At 51.9% G+C, this 13,729-nt stretch overlaps 1 protein-coding gene across 2 annotated transcripts in view; it reads left to right on the top strand.

Moving 5' to 3' along the window:
• The window catches only part of LOC113216682 (ras-related and estrogen-regulated growth inhibitor-like), a 64,646-nt gene that overhangs the window by 41,207 nt on the left and 9,710 nt on the right, over positions 1 to 13,729 (top strand). Inside the window, exons 3-6 of one of the 2 annotated variants that reach the window (XM_026436478.2) lie at positions 261 to 317; positions 4,345 to 4,421; positions 5,056 to 5,237; positions 5,721 to 7,006. In XM_026436478.2, coding sequence (XP_026292263.1) covers positions 261 to 317; positions 4,345 to 4,421; positions 5,056 to 5,237; positions 5,721 to 5,988 — 584 coding nt within the window. In that variant the 3' untranslated portion in view covers positions 5,989 to 7,006. Of the gene's footprint in view, positions 1 to 260; positions 318 to 4,344; positions 4,422 to 5,055; positions 5,238 to 5,720; positions 7,007 to 13,729 lie in introns of those variants that run through there. The other variant, XM_052267588.1, reaches the window with a different exon arrangement.

The following is a 13,729-nucleotide window of genomic DNA, read 5'->3' on the forward strand; positions in this document are numbered from 1 at the left end:
GGGGGAGGGCGGAAGCAGAGATGCAAAAGAGGGTGGCGTAAGAGAGAAACGGTTACGCGAAATGGATATACATGCAAGGCCAAAGCTCGTCGGGGGCGGGCGTGACTTTGAGTGGCGCAACTCTCTCTAGTATGGATACGAAGTGTGGCGCGCGAATATTTATTCCAATAGTCATAAATAATCCGCGTGGTAACAGTGCTCATTTTTGTGCGCGTTGCAATAAGTTTCTTATGCTTGTTTTTGTTGTTTCTGTGTTGCAGCCGTGACTGTGCGCTACCTGACCAAGAGGTACATCGGCGAGTACAGCTCGAGTACAGGTAAGCATCAAAGTGTCGTACTTTACGCAAATTGTCAGTATATCTACCCTTCTAAAAAGAAATTGGTTTTCATTTTTAAATCTTTGATGAAATACATTTTAGAAAAGGAGTGTATCGTGGAAATCGACTCTTAAAATTGGGCGCTTTGTGCAGTTCGCGAAAGAAACATAAAGCCGCAGTCGCGGCGCAGCACTAGAGGCCGTAGCCTCGCATAAAACTTGCAAATTTCGGTCCTTCCCTTTGCTGTGACGGTCGTTCGAACCCGCGCGTTTGGTCGTGACACGTCAGGCGTGCTCTCTTGCCCGGCAGCTCCGCGGTGGCTGCGGCAGAAGCAGCAGCATCGAACTTGCGGAGCAGGAATTTCCATTTCCACGATCCCGGGCTGCGATAGCGTCAGTCGTGCCGCGTCAGCCCGCGGAGTGGCTGGTGGCGGGGCTCCGCGGAGCGCTGCTCCTGACCTAGCCCAAGTGTAGGCCTGACGGGACGCGCCGCTCCCGCCGCTCCTGACCCCACGCGTGATAACAGCATCCATTATTCATCCGGTCCAGCGCCGCGGAGACACAGCGGCCGCGCCACCACCGCCCCTTTATCCAATGCAATTTATATACACTGCCCCCTTGAAATAGTTATTTTTCAGTTAATTTTGTGAACAGCTCTTCTCTTTCTGGCGAAAAGTAACCAAAAAAAAACAACAGTTCTTTCTTACGCTTTTAAAGTGGATGAAGAATAGAGGAGGCAGTGAACTTGCGTGTTGAGAAATGTTACGGTAAAGGCGAAAGTGCGGACTTTGTTTTTAAATTCCTGACATGTTCCATTAATGAAAATTCAGTGTCGGTGAAAATTGTTCAGTGTTAGTTATCAGAAATGTTTAGCCTTTCCAATTTTGAATGCGAGGTGCTGCAGGACACAAGCAATCCCGCTTGATCTGGATGCTGCATCCTGAGAGGCAGTGTGACCCCCCGCTGGACCAGACCGGCGCGAGGAGGCTGAGCGAGCAGTGAGTGAGAGTGATACTGAAAGCGAAGCCCACCTCAGGCACGTGCGGTATGGCCTCCAGCGTGCCGGGCTGGGCCCCCGCAGCGTGGGGGCGGCGCGCCCCGTGACACAGACCAATGGATGACACGGCCGAGCAGTCGATACGCTGGTGTGACTCTTGTTACACCAATGCCACCGCGCACACGACTGCGCACGCCGCGCCCACGGGCTATCTGCCGTGGGGATCATGTAACTGGGAGAGGGACAGAGAGAGAACTTTTTAAAATTCTTAGAACAAAATTCCTTCATAAAGAGATAAAATCCCTTTAATATTTAGAATCTAGAAGGTTCAGGAAGAAAGACTTCAATTTTTAAAATGAAGAGTATTGAGAGAGACTCGGAGAGAAACGTCATTTGGAACACTCTCATTGTAAACTAGTTGGGGTTAATCTTCAGAGCGTTATTCAGAGAACGCAACTATTTTGGCATCATAAGACGCGCTTCAGTTTGCAGTGCTCATCCTGTTAGGCCTACTGTTTTTTTTTTGTTTTTTTTTGTTTTTTTTTGCGACCGTGTCCTCATTTATTGTGTTTTAATTGCTCATACGCTGCAGGAAAATTGCTAAAAGTATCTTACTCGGAAATAATCGACAAATGGTTACCTGTCAGAAATGCAGGACTGGTCAATCGGCAACTTCTAGTAGGTGTAGTGGCGTATTCGATTCTTGCAACGCGCAGACTAGGCTATGTGTCGGAACGCTCGCGCGGCTTTTTAAAATAAAAAATTGTTTCGATGAACACTCGGCGCAGCAAAGCGTGATATAACAACACACACACACATGTACACACACATACCTACGCACACACACACGCGCGCGCGCGCGCACTATCACGTCCGTCCCTTTTATTTCAGCCTTTTTATGTATCCCCTCGGTATCGCATTACATAGGATGGCGTGGTTCCCAATGAGGCTAGGCCTGCAGGCCGGCGCCACACCCGACGACGACGACATTGTCGCTGTTCAATTTGTTCAACATATTGCGCAACGCTGCGCGAAGTGCGGCCCGGCACTTCCTGGCGCAAACAGCGAGGCTACTACTGGGGTTCCTCCCGTTGATAACTTGTGCATGTGTGTATGCATGTATGTATGTATTTTCGCGCGCGTTGCTATTGCTGCAGCGCGTTTGCGTGCCGGGTGACGTGGTAGCGTTATTGATCCTTTGTCTCATTTTTATTTTTAAAAAAATCGTTGTATTTCTAATCATTGTTCCAAAAAAGAATAAGGGGTGGAACATTGATTACCAAAAATACCCATGTGAAGGTACTTACAAAGATATTCGACAAGCGCTGTTTCGCAGTCTGCTGACTTCTCTGTCGGTCCTTAATTTTGATATGGCAGCTTTAGCTAGCAAACGATGCTCCTTTTACGTGACGCGGCCAATGCATTGAATAGTCATCTGAAAAGCCTCCTCCCACACCCCCTCTTCTCTTCCAGCGTACTGTGTTATTTGGGTGGCCCGCGGCATGTGTGACACCGCTTTGTAATGTAACCGAGGGCTATTTTCAATCGAGAGATGCGGCACTTACTTTATTGAGCACAGTCGTCGTTCCCCCATTTTCCTCGTTGCCTTGTTTACGATCCGCGCTTGGTGCGCGCGCGTCTTACCGGCTCCCTAAAGGCCCGTTTAATGTGTGTGTGTGTGTGTCCGTGTATATGTGTGCGTGCGTGTTTGTTCGTTTGTGTCGTTTCGTACGTGCGTACGAGGTTGAGGCAATAGGTCCGCGCGGAATCCCAAACGCAGTGTGTGTGTGTGTGTCTGTGTGTGTGCAGTGCTGCTCAGGCTATCAAGGCTCGCGGAGGCGATGCATTTGGCACAGATACGACCTGCGTCTCCCCTCTCCCTCCCCCCACCCCTACCCTCGTTCTCCTGCCCGGAGTGGAATCGTCACCCACCAGCGACCGCAACTGAGGCGAGGGAGCTCTTCTTCGTGGTGACAATACGATTGGGTAAAAGGAGTGAGGGGGAGAGAGAAAGAGAGACTCGGTTTGTTTGTTCGTTTGCTCGCCTGCTAGTCGCGCGAGCAAGGGGATTGCAGAAACCAATTTCCCTGCCTTTCCTGGGGCGCGGAGCAGCGGCAGAAGAGCGGGAGAAGACTTAGACGACAAAAGCAGACAACACGACATAAACAGCTTATCTCTTGAACTATTTATTTTTCCTTATTATTGAAATAAAGTAAAAATTGCACCAATGTTCGCTGCCGAGTGGACGGTCCGGTTTACACCCGGGAGCGGTGGTGGTTTCAATTTAGTCACCGACCGCCCAACACGACGACCTTTCCGCGTCCAATTAACTTAACTGCGTTTAATTTTGGCACACGTGAGTGTGTCCGTGTTTCAGGCTGTGCAAACCCTGTTGGGGTTCAGAACCTTCTGTCATCCCGCGGTCGTTTGTAGGGTAAAGCGCGGGTGGGGTTCTGAGGGGGAGGCGAGCGAGGGGAAAGGGTTGAAATTTATTATGATTGAGCCTTGCTGCTGCTTGTGCGCACACGGTGGCGGCAAAAGGAGGGGCCTCAAAGAATTTGAGTCTCGGTAGGGAAATGTTGCGGCGTGTTGCTTCAAAGTGGGCCGGGTGGGAGCAACGGCACCTGCCTCTCTCTCGCTCTCTCTCTCTCTCTCTCTCTCTCTCTCTCTCTCTCTCTCAAACACATACACACACAGCCACACACACACACACACTCACAGTGGCGGCATGTACTTTACGATCAAGGGCAAGCTTCGGAACAAATGAACGAACGTCGGAAAGAATATGAGCATAAGCCGCTTTACATGCCGCCAAAAAGAGGAAAAATAAATGAATAAAACTAACATTTATGGAATCAAACAAGCGCCGCTGTGTCGTGGCCGTGGCCCCTCATAGGCAACACCAAGCAATAACACATTATGTTTTGGCCTCGGTTTTGACAGATTTTTTTTTTTTTAAATATAAGTCAGTTACATCCGCACACATCGTATATGGAATGTATAATTCCCTGGTTTGATGTTATTTGCGCAGATTTCCTGTACCGGCACTGTGTCACGTTCGACAGCGTGACCACCGAGGTGGAGATTTTGGACACGTCCAAGTGTGCGGTGAGTACGAGAATTATGTTATTGTGCGACGAGGTTCTTTACGATCGTGTCGTGTCGCGCCCCATTGCCGCAGAGGTCCCGTGCGCCAGGCACTACCCGAGGGCGCGGTGCAGAGATGGAGGCGGCGGAGGAGAAAAATGGGCTCGTAAAGACAAAAGTTGGTCACTCATTCATTAATGAGACATTTACGGTGGGTGACGAGGCCGCAATTAGAACACACGCCTCAAGGATTCACACTCTTGTTCTTTCTGAGAGCCGCGCGCACGCTACGCCGGAGGAGGAAATGATTGAAAACCGTACGAGGAAGGTTGGGTTAAAAGGCAAATTCGAAACCGCGACATTTGATGTAATCTCTTTGTGCCGCTTCATGGGGGTATCGATTGCCGATGGTCGCTATATCGAGTTGCCCAGCTCCGCGGCGCCGGCCGGTCCGGAAACGGCAGGGGAAGTGTCTCCGGTGTTCTTCCGGCTAGCCAAGTGCTGTGAGAATAATTGTAAACATTTTTTCTTGAAATGTACTAGATGTATTGAGAACAAATTCAACGTTGAGACTGCAGCTGTGTACTGCATTCAAGGTGTAAGATTTGAGTCTTGGTAGTGATATGATTTACGTTTACTTTTCTGTTCTCTTCAGGCTATGGGCTGCCTGGACGAGCACCTGCGCTGGGGGGAGGCCTTTGTCGTGGTGTACTCGGTGTGCGACGCGCTGAGCTTCCACGACGCCCGAGACCTCCTTGAGAAGGTAGCCGCCGCCAAGCTTCCGGGCTACTGCACCACTCTGCTGCTAGGCAACAAGCGAGACTTAGACCACTCCAGGTGAGCCAGTCTTCTTCGGCAGGTAGAAAAGCCCTTCTAGGATCCTCTACTGCTGGGCTATGGTTATCACAAATAACTCGATCCGCTACATTTGTGACTGCTGCTTGCTACAGTTTTGCTCGCTATTCAAACGCCTCTGTTTTTTCCCTCTGATCCCCTTTACTGCACTAATTGCGACCTATTTCCTTATGGTTCTTCACACTATTTTTTTCTCGTTCAAATCTAATCCTTTAATAACGGCGCATACCACACTTTTATGAAGCACCGCTCCACTCGCTTGTGACTCGCTAATGTCTTATTTCCTAACTCGCTATAACATAACCACACGCTCTGCTCATACTGCTGCTATACTCAATCGGCTGAAGATGGGGATAGCGACTCTTCTCAACTTATTGAAAGAAGATCTCGGCGGATGGAAGCGAAGGAGATTGAAAAATGAGACAAAAATGAACACGAAGAGATGTGTTTTTTTTTCTGCTGTAGGCAGGTGGCTGTGGACGCAGGGCAGGAACTGTCGTTGCAGTTCGGCTGCCAGTTCTACGAGGTGTCAGCCGCCGAGCACTGGGCCGGCTCGTCGCTCGCCTTCCAGTCGCTGTTGCGGGAGGCGCGCTCGCTGCAGCTGCTCCGCACCCTGCCCATCCGGCGCAAGCTCGGCGTCAACTCGGTGTCCAAGGTCCTGGGGAACATCTTCAGCAAGGCGGCGGGAAAGCGGCCCCAGGACCGGAAGAAGCGGCCCTCGCTGTCCATCTGAGGGACCTTGTTGCGGGAGGACCTTTCTTGAGTGGCGTGTGAGAACTGAGGTTGTTTCAAATTGCCAAAGAATTGTTAAGTGTTGTTGGTTTCCAAGACGGTTTTCACTTTCACCGTGTTTTTGTTAACATGTTTGAAGTGTTGTTGTTTTTAAATCGCTCATTTCGTAATATTTATTTGATAAAGTAGTTTTCCTTAAGGTTTGGTTTTTGTTTTGGCAGACAACCAGTCTACTCTTCCCTTCCGTTCGCGGGAATCGTAGCGCTTCCTTGCATTAGACCCTCGCTCTCATGCCCCCTCCCCTCTTTACTCAGTTGGATGCAGTAGATAAATTAAAAAATAAAACTGGATGATGGAAAACTCAGCAGTTTATTGAATCGTGACAAAAAGAGTTAGTGTTATAGATAACCGCGATACAATTGCATTCAACCTTATTGAGCGTTGCGCCTCCGTAGTTACCTATGCAGCAGTGCGGACGTAAGGTCGAGATGGTCTCTTTTTCTTTTTAGAATTTATTGACAGCTTTGCTGTTTTGTTTTCCTTCTGGAGGCCTCTTTGTCCTTCCGTTCGCACGGGATTCTGTGATAGCTCTTCATGTGATAAAATAAGGACTAATGCAAGACTGATGATTTTATTTGTACACAACTGTCAAGAAACAACATAATGAAAAAGCAAAACAAATTACTGATGATATTTTCTGTTATTAAACTTTAAGATTTAAATTTTAAAGAATCAGCCTTTCGTGAGAGAATATATTTTTTGTGTATTTCAAGATTTTTTCTAAAAAATGCGCGCCTGTTCTTAAAGAACTTTTGCAGTGACATTTAATATTGTGCTTTAACAAAACAACTACTTTGAGTTCGGTTCCTCATTGGATCTCTCATCCTCATAAATTGCGAGGAAACATGTTTGTACAAAAGGATAAATGTAAATATTCATCGTAAATAGTATATATAATTTCCTTGCTCAGGTTTAATTGTACAGTATTGCTTGTAAATAAATCTTAAGTATTTTTTCAATATTTTGTCGTCTAGAAAACCCACTGACATCCCTGTCACTCTCACGACATGTACAGTAAACAGGCCAATGCAAATGGACTTCGCCGTTTCTTATCCTGCCACTCCTTGTACTCAGCGACGCCCAGGCACTCGAGTGGTGAATGGGTTGCCTACCGACCGGCGCAGATGGCGCGGAAGGATACACCACCTGGTCTGGAAGTCAAGGCACACGATTGCTTTGCCAAGCAGCGGGGTGCCACGCGTCTTGATAACGTTGTTGCTTACCTGTCCGTTGTTTTGCCTACCCACCCGGCGTTCATGTGAACTGCCTCGGCGGAGTTGCTATAGGTGCGTCCTCCCAAACAACAGAAAGTTTACCGTAAAATTCTGAATACTCCGTATTCTGATCTGTCATTCTTTGTGTACTCTGCCAAAACCTGTGCTCAACATAAAAGAGGAATTTCTGTCTTTTCGTAAATTACAAAAATCCTATGCGCAACCCCTCCCTTTCAGTGACGTTCTCTGTATAAACGAGTCACAAAGGTGTATGTCCCTCACTTGACCTCGTTTGCCTTTTACGACCTCTCAGGTCCGACCCCAAAACTCGCGCTCGCGTGGTGCGGGGGCGGAAATAAAAAAGAGTAAGAGAAGAAAGAGAGCAAAGAATAATACCCTTGCGTGGTGGACCCCGAAAAAATGGACTTCCTCCAGACCGTATATGATGTTTCTCCACAGGAATCCGCGGAGAAAATTTCCCCTCGTGGTGCGCTGATCGTCTGGGTGACGGCCGGGGCGGGGGGTTGGAAGGGGTGGTTGGGGGCGCGCACCCCCACCCCGTCTCGGCCCGGGGTGGCGCGCCAGCGCGTCCTGTCCAGCCAGCCTCAGTCGAGCGCCGAGCTCCAGCCCCGACGGACGTGGAGAGCAAGCAGACCCACCCCCTCTGGCCGCCCCGCGTCGTGTAGCGTTTACGTATTCGGCCGCGAAAGTGCGTCGCGCGGCGTGGCGTAGCGTGGCGTAGCGTGGCGCGACGCGTGTGGCGCGAGACATGTTGAGCTGCCCGGCGCACCAGTAGGATGAGGCGTGAGTAGTCTTCCTTTGTGATTATGCAGACGTGGGTTCCTCGGTCGGTCTCTTTTGTGTGCTGAATATTTTGAAATTTGATTTGGGATGCCTCTTGATGTTTTGTATTGTAAAACCCGTCGTTTGGAACGTCAGGAAACATTTCGGTAATGAACCTTTTTGTTGCGCTCTCCAAATAATAGAATTTAAAGTATCATCCATTTTATATGAATATTCTCATATCGTAAACACACTTGATCATCGCGTATAGTACGCGTCCAGGGTCGTAAAACGGAAAACAGAGGCGCATTTCCTCCGATTTCATCTTCTCTGCGACAAATATAAATAATCTATAAATTTTGTGTCGCTGTGCGCTGTCGCAAAGTGCGCGCCAGCTTGCCGTCGCCGTCTTGGCCGAAAAAGTCAGAGAGGAAGGAAAGGAAGCGGGGAACGGGGAAGAGACGGAGGGTGGGGGGTCCACTCTTTTCCTGACGAATGTGGATAAAAGTTGGGACGTCGAGTGTCGCCCCACTTGCGATCAGGGCTGGTACCCCTCTGCTGCTGCTGCTGCCGCCCCCATGTTGCGTTTCCGCAGTCGTCCAGCCGCGTCCAGGCCAGTATCGTTGCAGCGAAAGAGGGAGAGAGAGAAGAAAGGTTGTCTGGAGCGGGACTTTTTGTATTTTTTCCGTCGCGAGACTCCAACGACATGGCTGCCATGAACGAGAACGCGAGACATATCTTCCTCTCTTCTCACTTGCCATACCGTCGTCGCCCCCTCTTTGGTCCCGAGACTCCCGCCGGGTAGGCAACCCAACCGGCCAGCGCGTCTGCGGACTGCCTAACCCGTGCAGCGCGGGCGGCAGCCGCTCTGCGGGCACTCTTAATTCCATACACAGAGTTGGTCTTCACATTACGAAGAATTGGGTTTGTAACGTGCTGGAGCAACAATATTACAAACGTATTTATCAGAAAGAGCGCCAGTTTGCGAACAGACGCACGCTCTTCGTATTACAAAGCCTAGCCCTTCGTAATACAAAGGATTTGTTTGTATTCCAAAGGTTCCAAATCCTTAGTACGTTACAAAGAGCAGTTCTTTGTAAGAAACGTAGAGTGGGGCGACTCGACCGTTCGCTTGACTGGCTGTTGCGGTGGTTAAAAATCTCGCTCCGTATCCATAAAGTACGTCTGTCGCTACAAACCCGACAAGTATAGCCTAGCGCCTGACGGTATGCTACATCCTGCCTGCAATGCAAGCGTGTTCCGCGGGATGGCCTACCCTCCTCCTCGCAGGCGTCAAGCTTCCGTCATTTTGCTGAATGGGTCTGAGGAAAATGGTTGCACTTCTCGGACGATAGCATAGCTACGTATACTGCTTGCTACCACGGTGTCATTTTGTAGTAATTTGTTCTCTGATTGCCGCCGACCGGTTGTTCTTATCGCTGCTGCGATTGCCCCTTTCTGCCTGCGGCTGCAGCTTGTTGTATTCCGCCGAGCGGGGAACGGGGGGCGGATACCAAGAAGAATAAATTGCGACTCGTCAGAGACTGCTGCTGGCTCTGCAGGATCTGCTGCCGATTTCAGCTAGCCGCCCCAGTCGCGGACACAGAGAAAGAGAGAGACAAAGAAGGGAGAGACGTCACGTCGTCTCTCTCCCTCGCTTTCTCCATCTCTGTCCCTCTCTCTCTCCCTTTCTCTCCCTCTCTCCCTCCCTCTCTCTCTCTCGCAGCATTGCGCCCCGCTGCAGGGCGGCCAGATGGATCGGGGATGCCTGTCACGTCAGTACCCGCTCGGGGCCGCGTCCGGAGAAGGGGTTGAGGGGGGGGGGGGTCGGGCGATCGGATAGAGATAGACGCGACAGGAGGGTGAAAGGTTTATAATATATACACAACCACACAACCGCGGCGGGGAGGAAACGAGCCTGGGTTTTACACAAATCTCGGTTAGTTAACGCGGGCTTTTCAAAAGTATCGCGCGCTCTACGTGAGGCTTAGCTAGCTGACTGCTGCGTTCCCCCGTGCGCGGGTGGTGCGTCATCCCCTAGCCCTGTCGAACGAGACCAAGGCCAGCGGCGCCGTTGACCGGCGCGCCGCCGCCGGGGCTAGACCGGGGGGGACATCCCCCAGGGGGCGCCGCTGAAGGCCTTCCACCCCTCCGCACCCCTTGTCCACTCCGTTCGACAGACTTGTGAGCATCCCCTCTCCTCTCCGCCTCTCCGGGGAGGCGGGAGGGCTTCCTCCTCTTCTCTCCGGAGGGCTGGAGGAGCAGGGCCTGAGCCGGAGTGGACCGGTCGAGGCAGCTGCAGTCAGGGGATGCCTCGGGAGAAGGAAGGGGGAGGGGGCGACCCGTTGGCCTTTCCGCAGCCATGGTGCACCCCGCCACGCCACGCCCCGTCACGGCCCGACGCGCGCCACGCTGCCCCCGTTCTGTTCCGATCACCACGGGGTTGGTGGCGGTGGCGGGGACGAGGACGGCCGGAGGGGGAGGGGTGGGGGTGGTATGGGACATTGTCGCGCAGCCTGTCGGTGCATCGGATTCCGATGTTGGGGCGCCGGGCGCCAGGAGGGAGGTAGAGGATGTGGATAGTGATTGGGCGGGGGAGAACGCGTTGGACCGGGGTGTGTCGACTCTCTCTCTCTCTCTCGTTCCCTTTGGCTCCCTCCATGCTCCATCTCCCTTACTCTCCCCTCCCTTCTCGTTCTCTCCTCACCCAATTCAGCTCCCACACGTGCGCTTACACAGGTAGTGCTGACTTCGCGATCTGTCGCTCCCAGCAGCCGCCCCGGCTACTGCTGTGAGGTGTATGATGTGACCCTCAAAAAGTTGTCACAAAGAATTGGGAAAAAATATTCTATAGAATTTTGTTTAACAGTATAGCTGTGCTGGTTGACGCTAAACGATTTCTTGGTTCTCTTCCCCTCCTTCCACTTTCTCTCCCTCTCTCTGTGTTTGTGTCACTTGTACAATACTACTCCCGGTCTAATTATGTAGTGTGCTACTGGGCGGGACCGGCACAGGAGATAGGCGGCCCAAGCAGGTTGGGGGAGAGAGAGAGAGAGAGAGAGAGAGAGAGAGAGAGAGAGGCGCGAGGAGGGGTCGGGGAAGCTAGGCGGCATGTAGAAGGGGTATAGTCGGAGCAGGGGGGCAGCAGTCGAGCCAGCAGTTACGATAAACATAATTTATGTGGACAAGTGCGGGCAAAGCCGGCTAACTGCGGCATTGTTCCGGCCAGGGCGTTTGTTTCTGCGTTATTGTGCTGTCGTTTTATTGCAACTGTCGTCCCGCGGGCCGCGCGGCCGCCCAAAACTCGGATAATTTCACCAGCACCCCTCACTCACTCTCTCTCTCTCCCTCCTCAGCTCAACCCATTCTGTTCTTCTCGCCCCCATTGCCCCCAATCGCGTCGGCTCTGCCCGGTGCTGTCCTGCACGGCCGCGCCACCTCCGTCTTTTCCTCTTAATACCTTCGTCAATAATTTTCACTCCAGCAGCTCCAGCCGCCCCACTCCGCCCCGCCCGCGCTGCTACGGTCCGTTTCCTGATGAGGCTCTGTCGGGCTAAAAGCCCGCCCCGCCCGCCGCCCCGCCCGCTCCAGCAGAGAATCAGGAAATAATCTCAACATTTTCACGGCGGGGCGGGGCGGGCGGTGGGCTGGCTGGATGGGCCATCGGGCCATTTGCAAGGCCTGGAACGGCCTGAGTAGCGGATTTGCTTGTTCCTGCGGGAAGAGAGGGGGGGGGGGGGGGGGGGGGTGCGAGGAAGGGGATGAAAGAGGGTGAGATTCTCTCTACCGGAGAATGGAGGGGGTTGGTTGAAGGTGGCAAACAAGAAGAAGGCGGAGCTAGTGAAACGGAATGGGATGAAAATTATAGGGATGACACAACATCGTATTATAAGGTTGCTTTTTAGAGTGTTTTTTTTTAAATGAATTTTCTCACTATTTCAGCAGTGGATCATATGCATGATTGACTTTTGGTGCAGCGACCTATTAAGTCCAGCATATGTTGAGCAATTTTTCTTTTCTTTAGTGCACCACCGTGAAAAATATATTTGCACATGTACGATATATTTTGTAATTTGCCATTTACCATACGAGTCGTACATGTAGTACAACCCCCCACTGTCGCTCGATATTCGATTCCAAGTCGATACATAGGGCTAGTAAATTGTACAATTTTATATTGTACTTGTACGACTTCTTCCATGGAAATTTTTCCTGTACCCGGTACGACAATTATTTTTCACAGTGACGGGAATGAGTTGGTCGTAGATGTAATCATAGTGATGACACCGGATGGCACAAGAGCAAGAGAGAGGTGAAAGGTAAAAGAAGCAGCAGTGTTGCGTGTGACACCATCACCACCGGGGGGCTCTTGTGTTGGGAATGGGAGTAGCTCTGTGTTGTGTACTCGCTCAGGACGGGCCCCGCGCTTTTATGACGGAAAAGCACCCAGGGGGTGACGGGGAAGGGGGGGGGGGGGGGGCTGCTCCCCTTCTCGCCCCCCTGTGCTCCAACGGCGCGACTCGAACGCCCGTATTTGCCAACCATTACTAGAGCATGGCTGCTCGCCGCGCTCAGCTCGGCCCGGCGCCCGGCCTGGCTGATGGCTCCTATCGTCGTGTGCCCTGCCCCCGGCCCCGGCCGCGTTCTATGAGCCCTGACGTGGCGCGGAGTAGCGCGCCAAAGCGGCTTGCAGCGGCGCAAGGATCCCCACTAGGGGCGCTGCTACTGCGGAGAGAACAGCCGTGGAGGAGGGTTCGCGAGCCGTGGCGCGCGGGGGCGGGGCGGCCGAGGCTAACGGGAGAGCAACGGCTGAGTGGGATTATTGGCACGATACGTCACTATAACGCATTGACCCCACGCGCTTTCGCTTTTCTTTCTCGTTCGTTCCCCGGTTCGCAGTCTCCCTCACTTTTCTCCGTCTCTCTCTCTCTCTTGCTCGTTTACTCTCTAGCTGTATCTCTTTCTCGCTCTCTTCCTCCTCCATCCCTACCTCTCTTTCTCTTGTACTCTGGCTTCACCCTCTAATTTCTTTCGCTCTCTCGCTCGCTCGCTCGCCCTCTCCCCCCGCCGTCGTCAGCCCTTTGCCGTGTGTTTCTCTGAGCACTCATAATTGCTAAGCCAGCGCGCGCCCATGCCGCACGCCGCGCCCCGGCCCGCCCACTGTTAAGTTTTCCAACGCCTACGTCGCTGACATTGAATGAGGCTGGACGTATGAGCAGGGTGCGCGCGAGTGTGGCAGCAAGAGAGAGAGAGAGAGAGAGACAGAGTGAGAGAAAGAGAGAGAGAGAGTTTAATACATTGTGTGAATAGGATAATAGAGGCGGCTGCTGGCGCTGGCTCCATGTGGTGCTTGTCTGCCGGTCTCATTTCAAACGTTTTGAGAAGCGAGTGAAAGGGGAACTGCTGCCGAATGGAATTGAATAGGGGGAGGGACTGGATTTGTACTCTGTTTATTTTTGAATTTTCTCCCCTCTTTTGTTTCACTTTTGTCTCACCTCTTTACACCTTTCCCCCACTCTATGATGGGAGCTGGGGTAGAGAGTGAATAGTGGTGTACTGCTGTTCCATATGTATAGTCGGAGCGGGGGGCCAGCAGTCGAGCCAGCAGTTACGATAAACATAATTTATGTGGACAAGTGCGGGCAAAGCCGGCTAACTGCGGCATTGTTCCGGCCAGGGCGTTTG

The sequence above is a fragment of the Frankliniella occidentalis genome, unplaced genomic scaffold (assembly GCF_000697945.3).
Source record: "Frankliniella occidentalis isolate FOCC.00 unplaced genomic scaffold, Focc_3.1 Scaffold54, whole genome shotgun sequence".
Classification (NCBI taxonomy): domain Eukaryota; kingdom Metazoa; phylum Arthropoda; class Insecta; order Thysanoptera; family Thripidae; genus Frankliniella; species Frankliniella occidentalis.